At 31.9% G+C, this 27,704-nt stretch overlaps 2 protein-coding genes across 2 annotated transcripts; both read right to left on the bottom strand.

The window, feature by feature from the left end:
* Positions 1-847: 847 nt before the first annotated feature.
* On the bottom strand, positions 848-2,216 carry LOC142628341 (uncharacterized). Its single transcript, XM_075802449.1, has 2 exons — positions 2,151-2,216; positions 848-1,719 (listed from the first exon to the last, which is right to left on the bottom strand). The coding sequence occupies exons 1-2, from the start codon at positions 2,187-2,189 to the stop codon at positions 1,246-1,248; spliced, it is 513 nt and encodes a 170-aa protein (XP_075658564.1). The 5' UTR covers positions 2,190-2,216; the 3' UTR covers positions 848-1,245.
* Positions 2,217-2,633: 417 nt separating this feature from the next.
* On the bottom strand, positions 2,634-17,327 carry LOC142628340 (protein ACCELERATED CELL DEATH 6-like). Its single transcript, XM_075802448.1, has 4 exons — positions 17,268-17,327; positions 16,141-16,762; positions 14,190-14,387; positions 2,634-3,096 (listed from the first exon to the last, which is right to left on the bottom strand). Exons 2-4 carry the CDS (start codon positions 16,742-16,744, stop codon positions 2,879-2,881), a joined length of 1,020 nt encoding a protein of 339 aa, XP_075658563.1. The 5' UTR covers positions 16,745-16,762; positions 17,268-17,327; the 3' UTR covers positions 2,634-2,878.
* Between the last annotated feature and the right edge of the window lie 10,377 nt (positions 17,328-27,704).

Here is a 27,704-nt window from a genome sequence, read left to right as displayed (position 1 = left end):
AAATTAAATAAAGTGTTTGCAATAAGCCTAAAGAAAATAAGCCTCCCATATAATGATCCTGAGAAGATAATGCATGTTTTCGTTCGTCATACTGACAGCATTCTCCTTACTCCAATTGTGCCCATGCAAACTTGCAAAACATAGATTTGGGCTCTATTTGGTTAGAGAGGTAGAAAAGTGGGAAGATAAAAAATATTTTAATTTATCTCTTTTTTGTTTGGTTAGGAGTGTAAAAGTTAAGAGATGGAAAAAATGAGTTTGTATAAATTTATTCATATACCCTTATTAAAAAATGATGTCCAAAAAATACCCAAAAAGTGACCAAAAAAAAAACAATCACCCAAATTTATTAAAAAATAAAAATCATATAAAAAAATCATTTCTAGTTAAATAAATAAAATAAAAAAAACAAAACAAAACAACTATCACGCCCATGGCCTTTGAAGGCCGAATCTTGTCATATAATATTTTCATTTAATGATATAATATATTCTTTCATATGTGAGTGTTTGGTATCAACTTATTTAATTTTTTGTTAAAAATATTTTAAAGAATACACGTGCCTTGAAAATTTGAGAAAAAAAGTAAAATTTTAAAAAGTTGTATATAAAAGATAAAAGTTAAAAACTTGTCGAATAAGTAAGAGGCAAACAGACACTATCATGCTAAAATATTATTAGTAAAAATCTTGATTAATATATTTTATATTTGAACGAGAAAAATCCCTATCACCCAAGTGTCAAAAGGTTTTAAGAATAAAAAAATCAAAACCAAATTCAATAATATGGCCGATTCTTAATAATTAATCAACTATGTTCTCCTTCATCAATTAATTAATAATCACTGCATGAATGTTACTTTGGTATACAACAATCACAAGAAAAATAACATGTTTTTTTTTTTATTATAAAAAAAGAAAAAAGAAGAGACACACTGACCAAACAAAGGCAAAGCAACAAGGCTATAAACACAAGCAGCCTTGATCTTGATAAAGACAGCATTCCTCTCTTACTCCAATCTTTTCGCCCATACCAATTAACTTGCAAAAGATTGCTAGCTTTACAGCCTTTTCCTTTCAAATTCTGAAGGTCCCAATCAATTTAATCATCGTCCTTGACTAGCATGGGCTTTGCTATCAGGCTTTTCTTCCTTCTTCTTTATTGTAAAAGGGAAAAACACGCCACTTAGTAAGCAACAACAAAGAATAAAAGCCACAGCGTTCCCTAAAGAGCGTGGCACTACTGTTTAGGTGGCTGCAATAATAGCTACCGGTAAAGCACCGATAGACCAGTTTGTGAAAATAGCGTTACGTCGTGCCACGTTTCTGTGAAAAACAGGGTTCTCATGATCAATCGTTGCTGAAGCCCAAAAGTGGACGAATAGTGCGGTAGTGGAAAAACCAAAAGCTGAAGCATTAGCTATTAGAAATACACGGAAAGCAGTTTTTTTCCATGATACTGCTAAGCCTTCAAAATCATCTCCATTTGCAATATATCCACCAGGCAACGTGAAAGCTGCTGCGAAGGTCACAGTAGCGATGAGTGTGTCTACCATTATATTGGTGTCACTCACTTGCTTCCAAAAATCTGATACAGATGATGTTCCCATGTCATTGCCTCCTGCCAATTCTGGTTTACTTCTAGGATCCAGATTCCGAATGCCCATCTTTAAGAGCGCTCCCCTCAGGCTTAGTCGGGCGCCCATCCCCCATAATTTTATCTGTGGATTTCACTAATAGCACAATTAGGATAGAGACTAACTATAAGATTGAATTGTACAAAATTAAAATTAATATAGAGGACCGAATTAAATAAAAGTGAAGTTACAAAACAGATGAATTAAATTTCAGGTAAATTATATTCTAAGAGGTCTGAGGTTCCAACTCATGTACGAGACTTGAGAGGATAGTTGTCTTTGTTCTGTAGTTATGTATTAATAAATAATAATAAGAAGTAAATAAAATTAAAATCCCTTTTTAAAATAAATATTTTCCCCACCAAATCAAGTTGTCAACCATCTTTTTGTACACCTACATTCTACACCCCAAAAATAAAAGAGACAAAATTGGGACCAAGATTTTTTGTTTACAATTCCTATAAATTGTGCAGCAGGTATTGCATTCAGCAGAGTAGGATGGAAGGGGGGCATACCGGTCTCTGTAACTCGCTTGTAAACAAAATATTGTCCATTGCGGTGAAGCCCTCCTCGTTTGTAGCGTTTAATGGCCTATTTGGATGTTTAAAAAAGGAGGGGGAGTAGAGTAGAGGGAAGGGGAGTAATTCAATTACCTTGTTTGGGAGTTTTTTAAGGAATGAGGGGGAGGGGTTTCAAGGGGTTTCAAGGGGTTTCAACTACCTCCAATCCCCTCATTTTTAATTCCCCCAAATTGGAGAGATTTGGAGGGAGAGTAGAGCACATAAAATTATTGATAAAGTAAATTACCTAATTTACCCTTATTATATTTATAAAATTACAATGTTAAAAACAAGGAGAAGGGCTAATTACTCATTTCCCCCCTTACTAATTATAAAAACATCCAAACAAGGTGGAGGGTAATCATTCTCCTCTACTCTCCTCCCCACTACTTCCCTCTCCTCTACTCCCCTCTACTCTCCTCCCTCTCTAAACTCCCAAACATGCCATAAGTGAACGCCTCTAAGTCCGTGTACAATCCAGTAATGCCCTTTGATCGCTGCCAGATGCATGGGCGTGTTTCCTTCTTCGTCCTGCTCGTTCATGAGACCCTCCAACTCTGGTCTCCCCTTAAAAAATTTAAATGCGGCCCATCCTCCACTTTCTGCAGCAGCATGAAGAGCATTTCGACCCTTGTTGTCCAACAACTCGTACATATCTGGACATGCTTTCATGAGTTCTTCTATTACCAAATCAGGATACCTTTTTTTAGCTTGGCGGCAATGTGAAGAGCAGATAAACCTTCTTTGTTTCTTACATATGCAGGTGAATTGCCATTTTCTAAAAGCAGCTTGACAAATTTATGATCACCCATATGTGCAGCAATGTGGAGAGGAGTCCATCCTGAGTCATCAACTTGTTCAATTGTAGATGGCCATTTTTTCATCACTTCCTTCACAAGATCTAAGAAGATATATGAAAACATTATTAATTGCTCAGGTTAGTACATAATAAGAGCTTCTTTTTTTTTTTTTCATGACAGACACAAAACGGGAGAAGAGGGTTTGAACCTATGTTCTCTCCCTGCAACTCAATCGCAAAACGGTATAAATCCTAATAGATTATGGTTCAGGGGCAAAATTAAAAGATAAAGTTCAGAACGAAATTGATTTTGAAATGTTAATTAATATGAGTTAAATCGTAAACTATAACTAAAATACAACATATAGTATTTTACCAACCAAAAAATAAAATAAAATAAAATAAAAACCTTAAAGTAGAAATCCAAATATAATTTTATTTCGACAATTTAATTATTAGAGAGTAAATTGAGAAGATAAAATATATGAAAATTTTCCTATGTTTTTTAATTTCTTTTAAAAATTACAAAATGCTCTCTCTCTCTCTCCCTCTCTCTCTCTCATCCTAACTTTAGTTCCCAATTATTAAAAAATTGATGAATTAATAATGAAAATCCCTACCACATTGAAAAAAATATTTTTAAAAAATTAAGAAATTGTGAGGAAAAATGAGAAATCTTTCGCAATAATCAATAATATATTGACCCATGTTCTGTACTATCTTGATTTGTCTTGGTTTTTTATTCTTTTTTTTTTTTTTGAAAAAAAATTTAAAGAATGCTTCACTGCATATAGGAGAAATGTAAACTTTTTTTTTCCTAATATAGTATAAATTATGGGAAAAAGAAGTAGAAATGTAGAAGTTTTTTTTGTTGCGTTGGTGGTTGGTGGGTGTTTTTCTTTAAAAACTAAATGTGGGCTGGATTTTGAAATATGGTAAAATACTATTTTGGTCTCTAAATTTTAACAAAATTTTTTTTTTCATCTCTAAACTTTAAAAGTTCGTTTTTCATTCTTAAACTTTGTAAAGAGTTTTTTCAATGGTTTAGAGACAAAAATATGGATAAAAAAGAACTTTTTTCAATAGTTTTGGGAAGAAAAACAAACTTGTAGTAAAGTTTAAGGATATAAATAAAACATTGTAAATAATTTATGGATAAAAGAAGAACTTTTCAATAGTTTAGGGATGAAAAATAAATTTTTTAAAGTTTAGAGATGAAAAATAAACTTTTGATAAAGTTTAGGAATTAAAATAATATTTTACCCTTTGAAATATATAGATATGGGGGGTAAAAACTCTTGAATAAACGTTTGGGTTTTGGGCCTGATCGGTTGGTACCAGTTTATTTTTATCCGGGGCCTTTAGGCCCACAAGTCAGTCTACACTGCAGAGGTCCGGGGAGTTGTCCGAGGAGGAATGTCTCTTCGGACAGGCTCGACAATGACCCTGAGACTTGCTAAAGGGGTTAGAGGCAAGATTCTGGAAAAACTGATGGGTAAGAGGGTGATCCAAGCACCCTTTAGAAGCAAGGATGTATGAGAAATAATTGAGAAAAAAGCTGCTACCACCACATTAAAGACCCTGCATCTACCTCCCTGGTTGCATTAATGGGAAAATGACCTCTGAACAGTACAGTTCAGCCTTTTTGCTATTGTTTGAAGACTTCAAGAAAGTGGCGGATGGGACAAGTATCTAAGGGGAAGATTTGTATAACACGTAGATGAACCAGTAAAAAAGAAGTGTATAAGGAAACGAGAGAGAAAAGAGAAGGGGATCAACACTTTCTGCTCAGAAAAACAGGAACTAAGAATTGTAAACTTTGGTATAAAAAGAGAGTATTCATACATTGCAAGAAAATTCCATGGATTTTTTTTTTTTAATTTTATATTCTTTTAGGCTGACTTGTATCAAATGGGACTTTCAATCTAGGAGCAAAAGAGTGAAATCTAAAAGGCAATAAGCTATGAAAGGAGAGAACATAAGCAGTGTGTACATGCAAGAGATTCTTAGGCATTTAGTATCAATGCTTATTTGTGAATATACCCATAGCCTATAGGTTCTAATATGAGTGATCCTACTTTACTAGTAGAAAAAAAAAAGTTAGAAGAAATTTTAAAGGAAATTTTTAAGAAGATTATAAAATAAAATAAATAAATAAAGTTTTGGAGGCTTGCTCAAGCGAGCTAAATGAAGAACATTGCAAAGATTCAATGGAATGAGAATTGAAATTAAGAACAAATATTTTTGGCAAGAAAAGATGGTGCTTCTTTCGCATAGTAGATGCATTGAAAGAAAGATACATGAGCAAGTTAAAAGGTACGAATTCTGTTGTTCAAAAGTAATTTGATCCATAGCCTATGTTTTTGTATTAAATTAACTGCATGAGTTGCAACGTTTAATATTTGAAATTGGAAAAATTTTATGATATATATGTATTCTAAAATGGTCATGAATATTCTTAAAAGAATTAACTTAAATGATCTCAATGACAAATAAGTAGGAGCTGCGTCAATTTGTTTAGAGAATGACAGTTAAATTTGTGTAGATACATAAAGAATCATGGGGAAAAGATAATAGAAATGAAAGTATGGAAAATGCTATTTAAGAATAAAGCTTGGCAAATGTTATTAAAGAATAAAACCATAATAATTTGTGTGTGATATTTGGTATGATCAAGTGCATATAGTTGTTTAACGGATATGATGTAGGACTAAATATAAGGGAAAATTTGTATAGTTTATTAATGTTTGATAATTTATTTAATTTTCATAATTTTAGTATTTATGATTTTAGGTGTTTTTAAGGCTTTTCTTGTCAAATTAGAGTCCTATTATTAATGCAGGGTGTCAACTAGGATCAGATTTTAGGAATATTTCAACTTGGAAAATAAGTTTTTTGGAGCCTTTAAATAGGGTTGTAATATGTAAAACGAAATTAAAACTTTGAATATAAAAAATATTTAATTTCTAGAAAGGTTTTGTCTCTTATTTTTCTTGTGGATTTGAGGAACCTCTTATGGATTTAAGGTTTTAATTAAACTAAAATGAGATTTAGCCCCTAATGTGTTTCCATTATACGTCAGAATGAATCGATTCTAGTGCAACATTACATCTGTGTAATGATAATACAATTCAAGAATCATGAAGAATCCAACTGACGAACAAGAGCTTCATGGTAATGAATTGTGAAAATGAGAAAAAAAAAAAAAAAGAGTTAATTTAACTAACACTCTTGATGTTAAGGGCGGCAATTTGTGTTCGCGTGTTGGGTTCGTCTTGTGTCAACTCCTGAGTATTTGACTATGTGGATTAACACTAGCTGACATATTTATTAAATGGATAGATTCCTCAACCTAAACATGATCTGTTTATTAAACAAGTCAATCGTGTTACCTGTTTATTAAATTTGATCAAAATGTTAAAATATACAAATTTTAGCATTAACCCAATTGATCTGAACTATGAAAAACCATACAAATTGATTTTTTAATATGAAATTTAGAAGTAACTAGTAATTGCATCACAAATGTATATTTTCATAGAAATGGAAATCAAACAAAGCCATTAAAGTGATTTGAACTATGAAAAACCAAACAAAGCCATTAAATCATAGAATTATTCTATTGTATATTTTTATTGTTAAACCCTTCATTTCCTAACAATATTTTCATAGAAATGGAAGGAGCAAGTGGTTTGACATTTTTGAAAATGTTTAACCAAGATTTGATGGAAGGAGAGGCACACCAAGTAACAACTCTAGAGGGGAGAATGGGTTTAAAGAGCTTGTTAGAGATGCTCTAAGGTAACATTAATTGAAATGAGACTAAAACTCTTCTTTCAAGAAAACTAGCAACAGTGGGAACCAAACCTCAAATATATTTAATTTAAGAAGTTTAATGAATAACAAGCTATTGACAGTGATAAAAACTATATAAATTAGTGTTGTCTATCACGTTAATTTTAGAGGATGAGTTTTATGTTCTTAATGAAGTTCATAAACAATTAGATGTTCATGTAATAAGGACATAAGAAGAAATTTCACCTTTGCGAACACAAGAATGGTGCAACTTTGCTTCTAGCAAAATCAAAAGAATTTTCTCTTGTAAATGCCCACTAACTCAAGAAAAGCGCATGGCCAGCGTGTACCATCACTAAGGTTAGAGTCAAGGGAATTATTGTCTTTAGAAGAACCAATGTACCAGGACTATCCTAACCTTACTCGTGTACCCATCTTACAATGGAATCATCCCACAAGACATCAAGGCAACAAGAAATGTACTTAAGGAATAAGGAAAATGTTAATACTACAATCTTTGCCACAACTTGCACACATGGAAAGTTGTGTGTGGTGGAGTAAAATTGGTGAGTGCACAGCTCCAATACTCACAACTTGCTACATAAGTAAGTTGTGATCCTAACATTAAACGCACAAGAGCAAGACAAAATGTCTATATATCTCATAGACAAAACCTATATACATAGACAAAACCTACAGGGTTCAAAGAGCATTATCATAAGGTAGTGTCAATCCACCACCAAAGGACTTTGACACCATGCTCCCATCAGTTAGATACTTGCATGGCCATAATAGTACATTGTGTGCAGTAATTTCATTGGTTAACCACTTGTAGCCATAGACCAAGGACAGCAGCCCGATGTTGCACCTCCCTGGCAATAACGGCATATGACCCGTTGTACCTGCATCTGGCAAATCCAACATACAATGGAGCAATGCCACCAATGTGTAATCCAGCTACCTCCTCGTCCTATAAAAGAGAGGGAAGCTGGCTATGAAAAGGAAGCCTTTTTCCGGAAAAAGGTACATATAGTAGTAGAATAGCCGGAGAAGAGAGTAGAAAGCTTTTGTAAGAGGGAATACCTTGTAAAAGTTATCCTTTGTTTTAGTAAAATCTTCTCATAAGTAAGGGTTTGGTCGTTTGGCAACACTTGTGCGAGAGAAAATATAATCTAAGAACAACAATTTTATTTTTCTCTAAGAAAGTAAAATCTTCTTTTTCTTTTCTTTTTTTCAAATTAGAGTGACCCGTATTGAGATATCTAAAAATGGGTTTTAAAAAAAAACACTCAATTTGAGACGAATTGAGTAACTATTACATGGAGTAGTATACAACAAGGTTTTCGCTATACAATGTAATAAAAAAGAGTATTGTAATTTCACATTGAAAATGAGAGAGATTATAAATAGACTCATTCAGACCCAATACTAGTTACAGCGTTAACACACAAAGAATGATGTTCTTTTTGGTGGAGCTTTAAGCTTAAACACTTTGTGCAGGTTGTTCTAGCCATACAACATTTGTTGGACTGTTGTATACTGGTTACAAAGCTTCGCCAACCAATGACTTGAATCTCCTTAAAGAAAGCGATCCAAATAGTATTGTGTATTTTTTTCTCTTCATATTAAGAATATTCAAAAGTATTATTCAGTTTCTCTTTGTATTATTTCAATTATTATTGTGTTTGCACTAACAATTTTAAAGAGATTCTATAGGGGCTTGGGCCCTTGAAACTGGGAATGGCCCACGTCACCAAAGCCCAACACAGAGAGTGGTCCATGCGAACAAGTCCCATTGCAATGGGGCTAGGCCATATAGTTAAAGTCAAACACGAATGAGATGAGATTAGTTCACTAATAAGATGGGCAAGAGTTCCTGGTGAAATAGAGTTACGCTTAGGCCAAATTAGGCCCAACACCAATAAGCAAGCCAAAGGAAAGGCCATGAGAGGATAGTCAAACTGAAGTCGGGGCCGAGCACTGTCAACTACTTTGGGGAATTCGCTACGGAACACTAATTGACTTCTGGAACAAGTTCAAAGAGAATCCTTTAGAAACGTGAGGATCCCTAGGGATTCAGATGGATGTTGGAATATGTGTCAAGTGGGTAAGTAATGATAACAACCCCACTAAGATGAGACTATAAAAGGAGGAGAAGGTGAACATTGTGAGGTTGGTTGGAAAAAGATCGGAGGAGAGAGAGAGAGAGAGATTGAAACACTGAGAAACACAGGAGTGCAAAGAGGGAAACGTGAGGGGAGAACTTGCAAGTAACGTCTTGTTGAGACAAAACCAAGTGAAGCTTGGGGGCAAATTGGTAGGACCAAGATATAGCACACATAAATCAATTGGGACCCAAATACTACTGCTTGAAGCGTATCTGGTCACCACAGATTCAATACACATGGAGTCTACACAACAGAAACTAAATGAAAGTGTTGGAGATCTCAACAAGCCCTTGTGCTTTAAGGGAGCCCACTTCAAGAGGTAGAAAGGAAAGGTCCTCCTTTACTTGAGTCTTTTCAAAGTCGCCTACATCCTCATTGACGAGAATCCTTCAAAGGTTTCTACCAATGAGATGAGCGAGGAAGAATTTTATCTCCATCAAGTAAAGATAGATAAGTATACAAAAGATGAATACAATTGTCACTCTTATCTTTTGAATTTTCTTGTCGTTCATTTCTATGATTATTATGATACAATTTATAACTCTTTCAAGAAAATTTGGAAAGCTTTACAAAACAAGTACAATACCAAGGAGGTTGATGCAAAAAAGTATGCTGCTAGTAGATTTTTCCGTTACCAAGTGGTGAATGGAAAATTGGTGGTGGATTAAGCACAAGACTTCCAAATGATCGTGAAAATTGAGATCTGAAGGCATAAAGATTAGAGATAATCTGGTGGTAGCTGGCCTAGTTGATAAACTACCACAATCTTGGAAGGAGTTCCAAAGACTTTGCGGCACAAACAAAATGAGACATCCCTAGAGACCTTAATCACACACATCCGTGTAGAAGAGGAGGCTAGAGGACAAGATGCACTCATGACAGAAGAGAGTAATGGTAATTTCACCACAAAGGTAAACCTTATTTCAGCCAATAATCATATGCCCAAAAATCATTTTCATAGAAATGATCAATTGAAGCTTAAAAAGAGAGTTTTCAAAAATAATAATAGACCTCAAAGAAGGGAAAACCCGAATAAAAATTACAATAAGAACCAATGACCCCTTTCACAAGATCAATTTAATAAATCTTGTTTTGTATGTGGCAAGAGAGGACACATTGCTCAATTTTGCAAATTTTGAAAATGTAAATATGTTCAGCAAGCTAACGTAACAAAAGAACCTTTAGTGACTATGATTATAGACGTCGATATGGTGCAATATGTTGAAAGGCGATGGGCAAATTCTGATGCTAATAGGCACATTTGCTATGACAAAGATTGGTTCAAGTTATACACTCCCTTTGAAGAAGAAAAAACAATTATGCTTGGTGACTCTAGCAAAACCAAGGTTCTTGGGAGTGGTGAGGTTGGTTTGAAATTCACTTCTAGACGTGTGTTAACATTAAAAGATGTACTTCACACTCCGTCTATGAGGAAGAATTTGATGTCAAGCTTTTTGCTTAATAAGGCTGGCATCAAGCAAACTATAAAATCTATTAAATATGTAATCACTAAAAAGGGATTATTTGTAGGCAATGGTTATGCTTGTGATGGAATCTTTAAGTTGAATGTTGAGAATAATAAAGCATCTACCACTTCAGTGTATATACTTTCTTCTATTAATTTTTGGCATTCTTGTTTGTGTCATATAAATAGTAGATATGTGGGAATCATGAGTTGTTTAAATTAATTCTAAGATTGTCAAAAGATTTTGAAAAATGTGATACTAGTAGTCAAGCTAAGTTTACAAAAAGGCTTCATAAAAGTTTTGTAAGAAATACCAAATTGCTTGAGTTAATTTACTTTGATTTATGTGAATTTGATGGAATTTTAACTCATCGAGGAAATAGATATATATCATCACTTTTATTGATAATTTCTCAAAATATAAAATTGTTTATTTGTTGAAAAATAAAAGTGATGCTTTTAAAAAATTTCAAGATTTTTTAAAAAAAGTTGAAAAGCAATTCAATAAAAAAATAAAAAGAATAAGAAGTGATAGAGTCTGGGAGTATGAATCAAGTGCATTCAACACATTTGTTCAATCTTTAGGAATTATCCATGAAACTACTGCATCATATTCACCTCTACTTCTAATGGTGTGGCTGAAAGAAAAAATAAAACTCCAATTGAGTTAACAAATGCCATGTTAATTGAATCTGGTGCACCTTTATATTTTTAGGGTGAAGCTATTTTAACTACATGTCATATTTTGAATATGGTGTCACATAAAAAGTCACATACCACAACTTTTGAGATGTGGAAAGGACATAAGTCAAATTTAGGATATTTGAGAGTGTGGGGTTGTCTTGCTTATGTAAGGCTTACTAACCCTAAAATATCTAAACTAGATATAAGAGCTACTACCTGTGATTTTCTTAGTTATGTGACTAATAGCACAGTTTATAGAATTTTTTATCTTGAAAACAAAATAATTTTTGAATTTAGTGATGCAATTTTTCATGAAGAAAAATTTCCTTTTAAATTGAAAAGTGATGGGGGTGAATAAGAAAATATTTTGTCACAACCTAGTTCTTCTACTTCTCATTTACAAAATCAAGAAAATTTTGAAATGGAACCTAGAAGAAGTAAAAGAGCTAGAGTTGAAAAGGATTTTGGTCCTAATTATTATATTTTTAACATTGAGGAAAATTCCCAAAATTTAGTAGAAGCTTTAACATCACCTCATATAAATGATGAGATGGAATCTCTAATTTCTAATAGAACTTGGAAATTAGTAGATCTTCTACCAGGTTGTAAGACCATAGGTTGTAAATAGGTCCTTAGAAAAAGTTGAAACAGGATGGATTAATAGATAAGTTTAAAGCTAAACATGTTGCAAAAGGCTTTAAACAAAAATTCGGTCATTATTTCTTTGATACCTTTTCTTTGGTAACAAGAATTATATCTATTAGAATGTTAAATGCTATTGGTGCAATTTTTTATTTGAAAATTCATCAAATGGATGTAAAAACAACTTTTTTAAATGGGGACCTAGAGGAAAAGATTTATATGGATCAGTCCAAAGGCTTTGTAAAGCCTAAACAAGAAAGCAAGATATGTAAGCTAAATAAATCCCTATATGGCTTAAAACAGGCATCTATGCAGTGGCATGAAAATTTTGATTCCTACATGATTGAGAATGGTTATAAATCAAATGAATGTGATAAATGTATTTATTCTAAATCATGGAATAATTTACATGTTATAATTAGCCTCTATGTGAATGATATGTTGATTTTTGGCTCAAATATGCATGTTGTAATTGAGACAAGAAATATACTTAAAAGCCATTTTGATATGAAAGATCTTGGTGAGGCTAATTTTATTTGGGCATGAAAATTACAAAAACATATGATGAAATATTTCTTGATCAATCACATTATGTTGAGAAAATATAATTGTCAAGGTCATAGAAATGTTGCTACTCCTTTTGATTCTAGTGTTCATTTATTTCCTATGAATAATGACAATGAGATTTTTAATCAAAAGAATTATGCTAGCATCATTGGTAGTTTACGTTATGCTACTGATTGTACTAGACCTGACATTCCATATGCAGTAGGAGTGATTAGCAAATTTACTAGCAAGCCTAGTAAAGATTATTGGCTAGCTATTGAGTGAGTCATGATTCTCTCTCTACCACTGGTACCAAAAGCTATCGCTTATTTTATAAAAATTATCCTGATGTGATTGAAGCTTTAGTGATGCCGATTGGAATACTTTGTCAGGTGCTTTTCTCTCTACCACTAGTTATATTTTTACCTTAGGTAATGGTGCTATTTGTTAGAAATCTAAAAAGCAAACAATAATTGTTAATTCAACTATGGAAGGTGAATTAATAACATTAGTTTTAGCTAGTAAAAAGGCAAATTGACTCTGAGATTTGTTATATAAAATTCTACTTTAGGAAAAGTCAATTCCGCCTATATTAATTCATTGTGATAACACTACCGCAATTGGTAGAGTTAAAACCGTTATTACAATAGTAAATCTAGACCTATAAGAAGAAAGCACAAAACCGTGCGATCTTATTTGAGTAGTGGCATCATAACTATGGATTATATTATATTTAATGATAACCTTGGAAATTCATTTACCAAGCCTTGGCAAAAGATAGGGTCTAGAATACTTCAAGGGAGATGGGAATAAAGTCCATAGATTCATGAGCCATATATGAAGATACCCAAGGACTAGAGATTCTGAGAATTTGGTTCAATTGGAAAAATGAACCATATGATGGTCGTAAGAAATGCACTATTTATTTCTTTAATTATCTATTTTGTAAATTATTCATCCCTATAATGAATGTGCATTTATCCTGTAATGTGGAGAGGTTGAGCAAAAAATTTATAATGAAATTTGTAGCTCATATAAGTGGGATGTCAGAAATACAAGAGCATCCTTGGAAAAATTTCACCTATATAAGCGTGGGCATGGGGCTGCTCCCTATGAGATTTGAACTTATTTTAAATACACTCATTAAACTGGGATCAGCATTCAACCGTAAAGTGCTAGCTATAAAAACTCATGTCAACACCGGGGTTGTTATGTGTAAGCAGTGGCGCTTAATTTCCCAAAAGCAATCCTAGTTCAAGTCAAAGACCACTACAACTCCGGCATTGAGATCACTGTTTTACTAAGTGAAGGTACAATGCAGAGCATTTTAATATTATATAATTAAAATTGATTTATATTACAACATAAACGTAAAGATGCGGGAGTCAAATATGGAATATGAAAAGTTAGTGAAAATATTTAATCCTACGTTGAAAATGGGAAAATTTATTTTATTCCTTTTAATTGTGGTGATTAATGGGCTAATTGGGTTAGATACGTGCGCAAGGGTCATATGTTGTTCTAGCCATACAACATATGTTGGGTCCTTGTATCCTAGGAGAGACAAGTTAGGGAAAACTAATGACCTGAATCTACTTAAAGAGAGCGAGGGTTACACCTGAATCCAAATAGTGTTGTGTATTTTTTTCTTTTCATATTGATAATATTTAGAAATATTATTCAGTTCTCTTTGTATTATTTCCATTATTTTGTATTTGCACCAACAAAGAATACTTGAGTAATATGTTTCTTAGATTGAAGAGAACCCTTATTTTATAGAACATGCAATCTCAAATGATATAATTTCTTTTCGGCTTTATTTGTTAATGAAAATTCAATATTTCCTATAATTTTTTTTTTTTAAAAGAGTAATTGAGTCGAGGTAGACTATTTACCTTCTGGAATGGTTCCAAATTTGACCGAAGGTAAAAATTCTTCCATTCTATAAAATTTGTCAAATAACCCTTTCGGAAGATGGTCGAGCGATATCATATTGATGTCCCAAATGACAGTTATTAGGACCCGAAAAGGTCGAGATAACTGTTCCGATTTCTCCATTTCTCTTACTAGGACCAAATTTCCCTTGTTACTGTCTGCATTGGATAAATCAAAAGCAATAGAAATAATCATACCAGAGAAATAAGTTTTAAACACTCCAGCAAAACAATACACTTTAAAAATAAATTGTACTATTCATCAAAAAAAAATTATCAAAAAAATTAAACTCTAAGAAACTATATATGGATAAGGAAAATAAATGTAATTCTTTCTTCAGAGTTTCAGAGATGCCAAGGAATATTAGCCATTTGGATTCATTCTTGCTTGGCACTGTCCTAGCTAGGGAATACCTAAGGCATGCGTGGTTAATTGGAAGAAGGTATCTCATAAGACATTACTCTCACATCATGTAGGATCCAAACATGGTGTGAGAAAGGTGTCTCATTAGATTGTTTTATAAAATAATTTTTCAACTAATATTAGCAAGATTGTTTAGTTTGAGTAATGCTATAGAAATAAAAATTTTCACTATCTTTCTAAAAATTGTTAGAAGTGATATATTGGGATTGGTGTTAATTACAATGTGGCAATATATATTAGGATTGGTAAACTCTTTGATAGTTGAATAAGAGATTTGAGATTCAATCCCTGTCTACATCAAAAACTGATTAGTATCTTAGTCTAATGATAAGAGCTATCATTAGGAGCGGATGCCATAAGTTAAAACTTTAAAAATATATATATTAAGATTGGTTTTAAATGATCTTAAACTCTTAGATATTACTTGGAAAATAGGAAGTTAATTACAATTGTTGAATTAATCATGTGTTTTCTAACATTAAATTTTTTTTTTTTTTTTGGTGTACACATAACTTGATATTGAACAGTGAATGCCACCCATGCAATTTGTAAAAAGTAAGGTCAGGGAAATTACTTAGATGTGTGCATGAGTTAGATTGTAGTGTTTTTTTATATAAACCAACAATGGAAAATCATAATCCAACCCATCCACATAGGTTGGGATGGATTGCGTTGGATTAGTGGGTTGTGCATACATGTTTCGTACCTTAAAAAACTTAGAATTTTCATAAACTATTTAAGCACTTTTCTCATTAAATTGTTACAACTCACATAATATGCTTAAATTATATTCTAAATTTCTAAACTCATCAAAACAAATTTTGAAAATACCAAAATTAATCAAATTCAAAATAAAGATAATAAAATAGACATTTATATATGGTGGGTTGGATTGGCATGGGTCAGGTGGTTTCAGATCTAACTCGAGACTTTAAATAAAATTTAAACCCATCTCAACCCAATTCATTGAGTTGGTAGGTTGGATTTACACCCTTAATATTACCTATTTTTCTATATACGTTTTATAAATTAAATAGTAATCAATAAAAAAATAAAACATTTATTTATTATGAAGTGATAATGTAGCACCAATTACATACTACATCAGTTTGTAATATTTTTATTATAAAATTGGTTTTAGTTCTAATATTTTCCTTTTGTAATTAGGTAATGTTAGGAACTCAATTTGTTAAAATGAAAAATTGTTGTTGAAACAACATCATTTGTCTTTAAAATAATTGAGAAAATTTTTGTGTAACTACACATTATTTGCAAAATTGTTTCGCTAAACCACATTGGATATAACCATGATATTGAATGCCAAGAAAAGATTGTCTTAAAAGAAATGTGCAAAAATATTTGTCACGCTTAGCTGTGAGGGGACGTTTATCCCTTTTATTTAAATCTACCACTTTTTATCATAATCGAACAAAGATTGTGTCCACATATTTCTACAATATTTAAAGAGCAGAATGGGGCAACACTTACAACTGCTAGTGTGAATGGCAATTGCATGCAAGACATTCATGCCGTGCCTTCCAGCATAGGAGCAGTCTGAAGCAGCAGTTAGGATATAAAAAGCTATGTCGTAGCGTTGTTTGTCCACAGCTAGGAACAATGCAGATTCCCCAACCTTGTTTACATACTTAGCTAGCTCTGGATCCTCCTTGATTAGCATTTTCACAATTTCAAACTTCCCATATCGCACAGCAACGTGCAGGGCTGTATCCTTCCCTAGAATATTCACCATCCTCAGAAGCTGTCGATGACCACCTGCTTCAACATTCAGCTTTTTGGCATGATCTATTAGGAACTTTACCAACGAAGAATTTCCTACCATCGCAGCAACATGTAGTGGAGTATTGCCTTTGGAGTTTGTTTTATAAACAAGGCTTGGACAATAATAAACTATCTTTTCCACAACTTCAAATTTTTTGAATTGCAGTGCAACATGAAGAACAGTGTTCTTCCCGGCTGTCACTTGCAGATGGATACTACTGGGATATATCAAACTCTCAAAATAACTTGAATCACCGGTGGAAGCAGCTTGGAACACTTTAGGATTCATTCTGTATTGCCTTCCTTCTTCCATAGTTGAATATCACTCTACCTAGTATTGTGAAAAAAAAAATCAACACTATTTTTTCTTTAAAAAAAAAAAAGAAAAACTTTATTTTCTTCAGGTTGTCTTAATTATTGTGTTGAAAAAAATGATACTTTAAAAATGGAAAATATCCTTTCACGCTAGTTTTCATACATTATTATAAAAATGTCCACATGTTAATACGTAAAAGTACATGTAAAATGGAAGGAAAAAAAAAAAAAGGTAATGTAAGAGTATAAAATATGAAAAAAGCAGACCTTGATGTTATACCTAGCTGGCTAGCCGTTGGCAACCGAATTAACGAACCCTAAGAATATCAAAAACAATTTTTGCGCAATGCTCCATTTTGAGGTGGTAGCATTACACATGATTGGATCTAAGACTAAGCTAGCATCACTCTCCAATTATACTACTATGTCTCTCCAAAGCAAAACTTTTAACATCAGAGTTTGCTTAACTTCATTTGAAACTTCTGAGGAAGAAAAAAACGGTGGTTTGAAAGAGCTCATACCTGAATAGATGTGATTTAGTCGCACTAGCTTGCCCAGTTGGTGTCCCAGCAACTTTCCTTTTGATCATCTGTAAATTTACTAAGACAACCATTAAAATTTAATTAAAGACAACAATTTGAGTAACAGGTAAGTTTAAGCAAAGAATATATCATCTCAACGAATCCAAGTCAAGTATATATAATAAAGGAAACATAACTAAAGCAACAACAAAAAAATATTCTTATTGTTAAATTATGTTTCCGTTAATTGTTATGCCCAAGCCTTAAGTGGGTTTCTGAGTCCCATTTTGCTGCAATAAATAATTTTAATTCAAGATCATGTGAAAACTATGATTTATTCTTATAAAAATGCTGAAAATATTATAAATTTTATTATATAATGCGTGGTTACATATTGATATATTATGACTAAATTAACCTCGAAGCCTAAAAATTGACTAAATTAACCTCAAAACCTAAAATTGACCAAAATACCCCCAGAACCTTAAAAATGGACAAAATAACCCCAAAGCCTAAAAATTGACCAAAATAACCTAGAAACCTAAAAATTACCAAAATACCCCCTAAACCTAAAAATTAACTGTAATACCTCTGAAACCTAAAAAATTACCAAAATACCCCGAAACCTATAAAATGACTAAAATGTCCCTTAAACCTGTAAGTTGATAAAAATACACCCTAAACCTAAAAAATTACCAAAATCCCCCCTAAAACTAAAAAATGACAAAAATACTCCCTAAACTTTTAAAAAAAAAAAAAAAACCAAAATACCCACTAAACCTAAAAATTGACCAAGATACCCCGAAAACCTAAAGAATGATTGAATATCCCCAAAACCTGAAAAGTGACTAAAAGACCTCCAAAACCTAGAAATTACCGGAATAGCCCCAAAATCTAAAAGTTAACAAAACACCCCTAAAACCTAAAAAAATTAGTGACATTCCCTCAAAACCTACAAAAATTACTGAAATGCTCTTAGATATTTTGAGGGGTGTTTTGGTCGTTTTATAGGTTTAGAGGTATTTTGGTCATTTTAGAGGTTTCAGGGTATTTTTGGTAATTTTAGAGGTTTTAGGTTGTTTGTGGCCATTTTAGAGGTTTTGGGTTTATTTGGGTCATTTCAAAAGTTTAGGGTTATTTTCGTCACTTTATAGGTTCGAGGGATTTTGGTTATTTTTTAGGTTTCAAGGGTATTTTGGTCATTTTAAGTTTAGAGGGTATTTTGGTCATTTTTTAGGTTTTGAGGTTATTTTCGTCAATTTTTAGGCTTGGGGGTTATTTTGGTCATTTTTAAGTTTTGGAGGGTATTTTCGTCATTTTTAGGTTATTTTGGTCATTTTCTAGGCTTCAGAGTTATTTTGGTCATTTTTAGGCTTCAGAGGTATTTTGGTAATTTTTAGGTTATAAGGGTATTTTGGTCATTTTTTGGTTTCTAGATTATTTCCATAAATTTTTAGGCTTCAGGGTTATTTTGACCACTTTTCAAGTTTTGGGGGTATTTTGGTCATTTTCAGGTTTTAAGGTTATTTTGGTCAATTTTTAGGCTTCAAGGTTATTTTGGTCATTTTTTAGGTTTCGGGGGTATTTTGGTCATTTTTTGGATTTTGGGGGTATTTTGGTCATTTTTAGGTTTTGGGATATTTTGGTCATTATTTAGGTTTAAGGGGTATTTTGGTCTTTTTTAGGTTCAAGGGGGTATTTTGGTCTTTTTTAGATTTTAGGGGTATTTTGTTTATTTTTAGGTTTAGGGGTATTTTGTTTATTTTTAGGTTTAGGTGTTATTTTGGTCATTTTTAGGTTGAGGGGGGTATTTTGGTAATTCTTTGGAATTTTTATGTAATTTAAAATTTATCAAATTTTCGTATATTTTAGGAATGAGTTTATTCATTAAATATTCCCTAAAAAACTCACTAGTTTTTAAATTTTTATTTGTTAATTATGAATATTCATTAACTTATCATTATCTCTTTCTATTTATTTCAATAAAAATACACTATCTAATCTTAGTTTAAGATATTATTATTTTAATTCATTAAATTCTAATTAATTTTCCTTTTAAAAATATTTACCGAATTACTCCATTAGTCATTTTTTTATTTTTGTTTTGAGGAACATCTTAGTGATTAGTTTTTTTTTTTTTTATAAAGCAAAAGTATATCATAAATTTTTAGTAAAAGACAAACTTATCAAGTGATAATCATTTAGTCCACACGTTTCTTTCATTAAAAAAAAAAAAAGTTCAAAATTAGTCCCATGTTAGTCACAATAAGCCCCCACTCACCACTTCAAAATTTTCAGCCTCCCACTTAATTTTTTTTTTTATATTTCCCGCTTCTTTTTAGTCTCATTTTCTGCCTCCACCCACATTTTCCCGATGCAAAGTTACCCTTTTTTTTTTCTTCAAATTTCCCCCTATTCTTTTGGCGTAACTATCTTCTCTTCTCTTCATTTTCCAATTGATTATATATATTGATATTTAATTGTAGAACAATAACAACAACTACAAGTACTACAGGTATTGGCTTTAAGGAGACCGATGTTCCACAGGGTTTTAGACTATGAAGATGAATTCTTTGCTTTCCTCATGCTCATTCTCGAAACTCACAGTTTACGCACCACAAGTTTGAGCTTCCTCCTTTTCCAACCCCACCCCCTTTTTGCTTGTTTTCTATAAAATTTTTTTTTTTTTTTGATGTTTTCTTTTTGTTGATGAATTCACTATCAATAGCTGCGTGCTACTTAATATTATTGCTTTTCTAGAATATATAATATGTAGAGTTGTATAGGTGTTTTGGTTGCCAACGCTCCAACCTTTGCCCTAGAGTTGTATACAATTTGGACAAAGCATATGGAGAAAAATCTAAGATAAAATCATTACGAGGCGCGAATGTGTTGATTCTGTTGCGAACTTGTTTTGAGAGATAGGCCGCGTTAATTCAATGCTATCATTTGTGTATTGATGTTGTCAATTTTATCCCTAAGCTAAAAATCAAGAAGAATTTCGTTGGTATCGAATACTCCCAAACCCATGTCAATTTAGATGAAATGGCATTTCTTGTACTTGAGAGAATAGTGTAAGACCCACTGGTGTTTGTGTAAGTTACAAAGAATGTTGTACCTAGTGTACAAAGTCCACACTTTTGCAGGGTCCAAGAGAGGTGATTGGTAAGCAATCTTACCTTATCCTTAATTTTATTTGGAGAGCCAGTCTGAGGAGCTTTTGAAGGTGGAAATACTAGTTGAGAATACATTATGATATTTTATTAACATTTTATTTGGAACTTATTGATTAGATAAGCCCACTTTAATAAAACTATTTAATCCTCATAGCCACTCAAACAGAGTTAATCATATAGCATTTTGCTTACCAATCACCTCTCTTAGCATTTTGCATTTTGCTTAACACTTACTTACGTTGTACAGCTAACCCAGTTTTGAGACTGTACTCTATAATTATCTAAACATCATTCTAAAATTCGAAATGTATAAAATTTTTAGTCAATATAGGCCTCAAATCACATAGTCCACCATATTTTCCTTAAAGACAAAAATACTGAGTTAGAACTGATGCTTCATAGGTCTTATTTTCCTTTCCACCGCTTTTGTTTTTTTACATTATCTTTAATTGTATGTCTATTTGTAATTGTTATCACAAATAAATTGATCTTTGGCATATGTGGGTGTGAGTGTACTGTTAACTATAAATTTGTGTAAGTAATGTGAGCATGTGCCTTTTGCTTACCAAGTGTTTGATAAATTGTCTCTATGAGTTATGAGTTTTGGTTTCTTAATTTGTTGTTGTGGTCATTGTTTATATGAGATTAAGGGTTTCATTCCTTGTTTTTAATATGCTTTAACACGTGGTTTTAATGTGAATAAAGTCTCAAAGCATTTGGGCTAGTATTAAAACCATAGCAATTTTCTTTTGGAATCCTGAATCTATCATGGACAGACTTGAGTCAGCTGCAATATGTGATTTTTAATAAACTATAGAAAAATCATTTTACATGAATTTTTTGTGGTACCTTGTATACATATAAGGTCATGTTCCCTTAAAATTTCAAATCAATCGGATAATGTTTCATGGACCAAACCATTTTTACAAGATGGCTGACCTACTATGTAGTGAAACTGAAAATACAACAACCTCCTCACCTTTGTTTCACTTTGAGTTAATTTTGTGGTTTTTATTTTTGATTTTGGTTAAATTACATTCTAAAGTTTTAATTATTACTATACTGATATATGGGCTTAAAGTGCTTGAATCTGTCAAAATAAATGCAATCCTTTGAAATTCCTTCTATTTGAATAAAGAATGCCTACTATGAGGCATACAAATTTTATGTCATGATGGTAAAGATGTTTAAATTTTGATTCTTAACAAACATGAATGTATTTATATGTGGATTAACTTGCATGCAATACAAATTCTATGTTGATGGAAAATGGGGATATGATGAATCTAAACATCATGTGACTGGTGATTATGGGATTGTGAACTACATCTGTCTACAAATAACATGGATGTTGATAATGATGCCTTTTCGGCATGTGGTGAGTCAGATATACCATATGCTTGAAATCGTGATTACCATGATACTATGGCCCTTCTTGTTGTCTTTTATATTTTGTTATGATTTTGATGGAAGTCAGAAATTTTAGCGATATCTATATGTCTTTGTGGGCTTGACTTGAGGAGTTGTTTGAACTTTAGTGTTCTTAATACCCAGCCAAGCTTTGCTTATTTGAAACCTATGAGCCTATGAAGCAAGTTTTTATTTGGTATCTACTTCTTTTTCATTATATTACATTAGAATTCCATGTGTTGTATATATTTAATTTTTGTATTAATATATTCCTTATAAATTAAACTCATCCTTTATAGGCTAAGCATTCTTAGCTAGTGGTGAGTTTTGATTTTTTTTTGAAGAGCCGTGTGTTTGGCTTCAGCATAGTACATGTTTTCTATTTAAATACTTGTAAAATTCTAAGGTGGTTTACATTAGAATTTCATAACTGTTTTGTAGTGGGTTGTTGAGTGTGAGTAAGCGGGTAGCTTGTTGTTGAGTGTGAGTAAGCGGGTAGCTTGCATGGTGGTATAAGGTGCTTACATTGATATTAGGAGTGTTGATTGTTTTGTGTATTTTTGAATGACTATTTTGCATAGAATTTTTCTCCCCCCGCCCCACCTTAAAGTTCCTTGGTGAAAGCCATCTTGATGTTGGTAATTTTGCTTAATAAGCAAGTGAAGAAAAAATAAAAATATTTGGTTCTAAGGTTCTATTTTTGGTTTTCCCCCTTATTTTGATTTTGTTTATGATATCAAGGTGTCTTGGTTTTTTTGGCTTTAGTTGTTTTACTAGTAAGATCACATACGTTTTGGGATTAGTGATATTCCTGTCTTTTCTGTCTATTAGTTAGTAATACTACATGTTTTATTTAATTATCATGTTCATAGTATTCTCCAACTAGTTCTTCAATATTGATCTACTAAACATGTTAATAGTATAATGTTTAAATTTGATGGTGGTGTTGTAGGCTCTTGAAGTGATAAGCATAGTGAATTCATAGTATTTACCAGCTAGTTCTTTAAAGAAAAATGCTAGTACCACAAATATGTTAATAGAATGCTAGTACCACATTGCTCTTTTTGTCATACTATTCTCCTAAATATGCTAATAAAATAATGTTTAAATTTGATGTAGTGCAGTAGGCTGCTAAAGTGACAAATAAAGTGAATTCATAGGTTGAAAAGGCATGCATTTAACTATATCGGTATATGTTCATTAAAATTGCAGACCACTTTCATTAGAGTATATCAATAATTTCCTTTGTGGCCAAAATGTACCAAGGGGAAGAGAGTAGTTTAATTTCTTAAATCTTGGGGGGGGGGGACAATTAAAAAACACAGCTTACTCGAAAAAAGTGGATTAGTTTTATTCTTTCACTTTTGAGTTCTAAATGTAACCACTTCCCATGTCATTCCTCTCTCACAATATTTCCATCTATTTTAGTATGAGTGTGTAGAACTAATAGAGAATTACTTTGAGGTTCTTGTCAATTTCTCCATTTATAGATAAAAATATGGTATAGAATCTAATTTTATATTTTTTCTTGCTTTTTTGGACATATCTAACTCATAAAAAAAAAGTGACAAAAATCGAGATAGAGAAAAAAGAGATCTACCTTGAAGAGTACAACGGCACAGTGAGGCAAGTTAGCGGTAGCACACTTAATAGTATAGCAATGGCACGGTGAGGATGATCGGCGGTGAAGCGGTATTTGGCTAGTGAGAGAGAGAGCTAGGGTTAGAGAGGCGGTGGGGTTGTGATGATTGGGCTTCGTCAACGGCAACACAGTTAGGCAGATCTGCGGCCGCATGTTGAAGAACACGACAGTGACACGATAAGGAGGTTAGCAATGATAGGTGGGAGCTAGTGAGTGAGAGAGTGAAAGATGGGTGAGGGAGAGTAAACACGGGAACTGACGAGTTTTTAGGTTTTGAGTTTTTTTTTTTAACTTTTTTTTAAGGGCCCTATAGCCGAGTTTCTTAAAAACGTAGCTTTAGGTTAGCTATGGCCACATTTCATAAACATGGGTATAGGACCTCTTGAAGAAAATTTTATTAAAAAAAAAAATCAGTTGGACCTATGGCCATGCCTAAAAAACACAGCTATAGGTCAGGTTTTAAGCTGCGTTTCATAAAAATGCGGCTTTAGCTAGGCTATGGTCGCATTTTACAAACACGAATATAGGTCCTCTTTCCAAAAAAAAAAATCATTTGGACCTATAGCCACGCCTCAATAACACAGTTATAGGTTAGGTTTTAAGCCTCGCTTCTTAAAAACGTGGTTGTACGTTGGCTAAGCCCACATGTCTTAATCGCGGGTATAGGTCCTCTTTTAAAAATGTGGCTAAAAATACTTAGAAATGCAGCTATAGATTTAGTGTATAGCCACATCTAAAAAACGCAGCTATAGACTTAACCTATGGTCATGTTTAAGCCGTGTTTCTTAAAGATGCGGTTACAGGTTACTTATAGCCACGTTTTTTGGAAACGCAGCTAAAAAAAACACAGCTATAGGTGACTTTTTAGTGGTGTAATTTTAACACGAGGGCATCTTGAAAACTACAATTTTATTCTTAATGGTACCCAAATTGTTTAAAAATTAAAGTTAAGTACAATTTATTAAAATAATAAAAATTAATTACTTCAACTAGATTTAACAAAAAAATTATGCATTTGATCGAAGTAAATCTTGTCCCATCACAAAGAGGAATTCCCTTTAATTTAACTACTCACATGTCAAAATCAAATTTGAATCTAATAAGATATTATGAAATTAAGTAGCCAGACTTATACTTACTATTTTTTTGGGTTATTATTGGACAGATTTGATTTAATTTAGTCAAATTAGGGTTGATTCTTTAGGGGACAAAGTTTAACTACAAAATTAGTTGTAATCTAAGCCTACAAATTTACTCAATATCTTTTTATTGGAGGTAAATTTTGACAAATCTACTATTACATTGTATTTTCATTTTATATCCTCCATACTTAACGAAGTTCTAGAAAATTAAAAGGTTAACTTGAAAGTGAAAAGTATGCATGATTCAAGAAACGAGCCTGTCTTGGATACCAATTTTAAGGGCCTATCTAGTTAAGGGGATAGAAAAGTGGAAGGATAGAAATTTATTTTTAAAATTTGGTTTGGGGTTGGAAAAATGTAGTGATGGAAAATTTTTTATTTGGTTGAGAAGAAAGCTGAAACAATGAAAAATGTAATTTATATAAATTGACTCATATGCATTTTTTTTAAAAAAAAAATATCATAGTTAAAAAAACAAAAAACCAATCATGCCTGGTAAAAAAAAAAAATCATGCATTCATGCCAAGTTTTTTTTATTCTTTTAAAAAAAACCGAAAAAAAAAAAAGAATTTACATCGAGTTAGAAAAATAAAATAAAAACAAAAGGAAACATAAAAATAAATTTTTTTTTTTTTTTAAACCCAAAAAAAAGGGAAACAATGGAAGCACAGGAAATAGAAGAAGCTTGACATGGGCATTTTTGCCTATTACAAAAGAGAAATGATATGTCCACAACATTTTTACAACATTTTTACAACAAATCCTAAGTGGCAGGATGTTACTGGTTGTTATTGTTGGGGCAAAAAAGTAATCTTAGTGTTAGGTTCAAATTTGAACCAATAACAACTAACCACCTATGATTTGTTGTAAAAATGTTGTGGACGTAACACCTCTCATTACAAAAAGCTCATACCTGAATAGAACAACTGCCCAGTCGCACTAGCTTGCCCAGTTGGTGTCTCAACTTTCCGTTTGATTATCTGTATATTTAATAAGACAAACTGTTCAACTTTATAGACAACAATTTGAGTAACAGGTAAGTACAAGCAAAGAATATATTATATCAACGAATCCAAGTCAAGTATATATGATAAAGGAAACATAACGAAAGCAAAAAAAAAAAAAAAGATTCTTATTGTTAGATTATGTTTTCGTTAATAGTAATGCCCAAGCCTTAAATGGGTTTCCGCGTCCCATTTTGAGGCAATAAGAAATTTTAACGCAAGGTCATGTGAAAGCTATGATTTATTCTTCCAAAAATGCTATAAATATTACAAGTTTTATTATATATTGTATAGCTAAAAATTGATATGTTATGATTGGTGGACTTTAACCACTTAATAAATAAATGTTTTAAATGTGTTTTGATGATTCATGATTAGTAACAAATCAGTTTGTAAATTTTGACCTTCTAGCCTCTAGGTGATAAAAATTGTAGTATGCGTAACATTACATTTATTCTTAACTAGTCTGCAACCCGTCCAATACACACAAAAGTTACACATCATATGATTTTTTTTTCTTATTTTCATTTTTTTCTAAATATGAAATTTGATAATTTTTAATATGAATAATTATGCTTATGTTTTTATATAGAATTATATATTGTAGTATTAAGCATTTATTATAATTATTTTTGTTATAAAACTACATATTTATAAATCAAAGAAAATATAATGTGCTATACCGCGATATGATTTTAATGAATAGAATCCTATAAAAAAGATTTAAATATAGAATAAATTTTAATTTTAATTATATATAAGAATAATTATGTGTAAAATTGTGATATTTCAAAAATTTATAAGGAAAAACTTTATATAGTCAACCAAAAGTAAAAGTATTTATATATATATATATATATATATATATATATAAACAAGCACACCTATGTTATAAATGGATATCAAATTGACAAAAAAAAAAAAAAGAGAAGAAGTTAATAAGATTCATTTAGGCCATCCTCATCAAATTTGATTGAGAATCAGACATTTGATCTAAATAATATGTGGCCCCATCATAACAGTGTAAAATTTCCTTCAATTTAACTACTTTTACACCGTGTGGATTCCAATTAGCTCAGCTGGTAAAGTCTCTGATGGTTGTATAAGATATCTGGGGCTCAATCCACGCCTACACCAAAAACTGATTGGTGTCTTGATCTGATAATAAAGAGCAATTATTATAAGCGGACGTCATAGGTTGAAACTCTCTCAAAAAAAAAAACTACTTTTACACCCTCCAAAGACTTATACTTTCTAACCTATTTATTTATTAAGAGGAATGTTACATTCACAATATTTTTACAAAAATTTTACATGGCAAGTTGTAATTAGTTTAATATGAACCCACAACTGAAAATATTTTTTTTGCCCACCAATAACAGCAAGTTATTTACTATCTATAATTTATTGTGGATATAAAATTTCTTTATAATTTTGTCTTTGAACTTATTCAATCAAAAGAGTTAAAGACATATTATGATGTCTTTTTTTTTTATGAATCAATCAATAGCATCCAAAAAAATAAAGCAAACAATAGCACACCAAACAAAGGCAAAGCAACAAGGCTCAACACAAGCAGCTTTCCTCAGACGGACCACATTCCTCTTACTCCAGTTGTACCCATAGGCCCCATACCAACTTGCAAAAGATAGTTTTAAAGATACAACTTGCAGTAGATACCAATCAATTAAATCATCCTAGACCAGCTTGGGCTAGCTTAGCTATCAAACAGTTATTCCATCTTCATTATCGAGAGACAGTGGCGGCTCCAGGAATCTTCATTATCGAGAGACAACTACATCTTTTTCAATATACACAACCAAGCAATCATTCATCCACTGATCTTTCATGCAATTGCGCAATTCATTCTTTATATATTTCATTGCTGAAAAACTTTTTTTTACTGTTGAAGTAGCAACAGGAAGGGTCAAAACTAACTTCACAAGCAAATAGACTAATGGATAAGTCTCATGCTTCCTTGTGCTCACTAACTTTTCAACAAGTTCACTAACTCCTTGAAACTCTAAAAATAAGTCATTGTTGCACATATCAAAAATAAAACT

This window comes from Castanea sativa, chromosome 3, assembly GCF_040712315.1.
Source record: "Castanea sativa cultivar Marrone di Chiusa Pesio chromosome 3, ASM4071231v1".
Taxonomy (NCBI): domain Eukaryota; kingdom Viridiplantae; phylum Streptophyta; class Magnoliopsida; order Fagales; family Fagaceae; genus Castanea; species Castanea sativa.
The sequence above is the reverse complement of the archived record's forward strand: the minus strand, read 5'-3'. Positions and strand labels throughout refer to the sequence as shown.

What these genes read in the sequence shown, in the direction of transcription:
- LOC142628340 (XM_075802448.1), bottom strand. Translation starts at nt 16,744, where the DNA reads ATGGAAGAAGGAAGGCAATACAGAATGAATCCTAAAGTGTTCCAAGCT. An exon ending in TGCCATTCACACTAGCAGTT is followed by an intron (nt 14,388 to 16,140) that starts GTAAGTGTTGCC and finishes TATCCAATGCAG; the next exon opens with ACAGTAACAAGGGAAATTTG. An exon ending in ATTTGGAACCATTCCAGAAG is followed by an intron (nt 3,097 to 14,189) that starts GTAAATAGTCTA and finishes ATATCTTCTTAG; the next exon opens with ATCTTGTGAAGGAAGTGATG.
- LOC142628341 (XM_075802449.1), bottom strand. Translation starts at nt 2,189, where the DNA reads ATGGACAATATTTTGTTTACAAGCGAGTTACAGAGACCG. An exon ending in CAAGCGAGTTACAGAGACCG is followed by an intron (nt 1,720 to 2,150) that starts GTATGCCCCCCT and finishes TGAAATCCACAG; the next exon opens with ATAAAATTATGGGGGATGGG.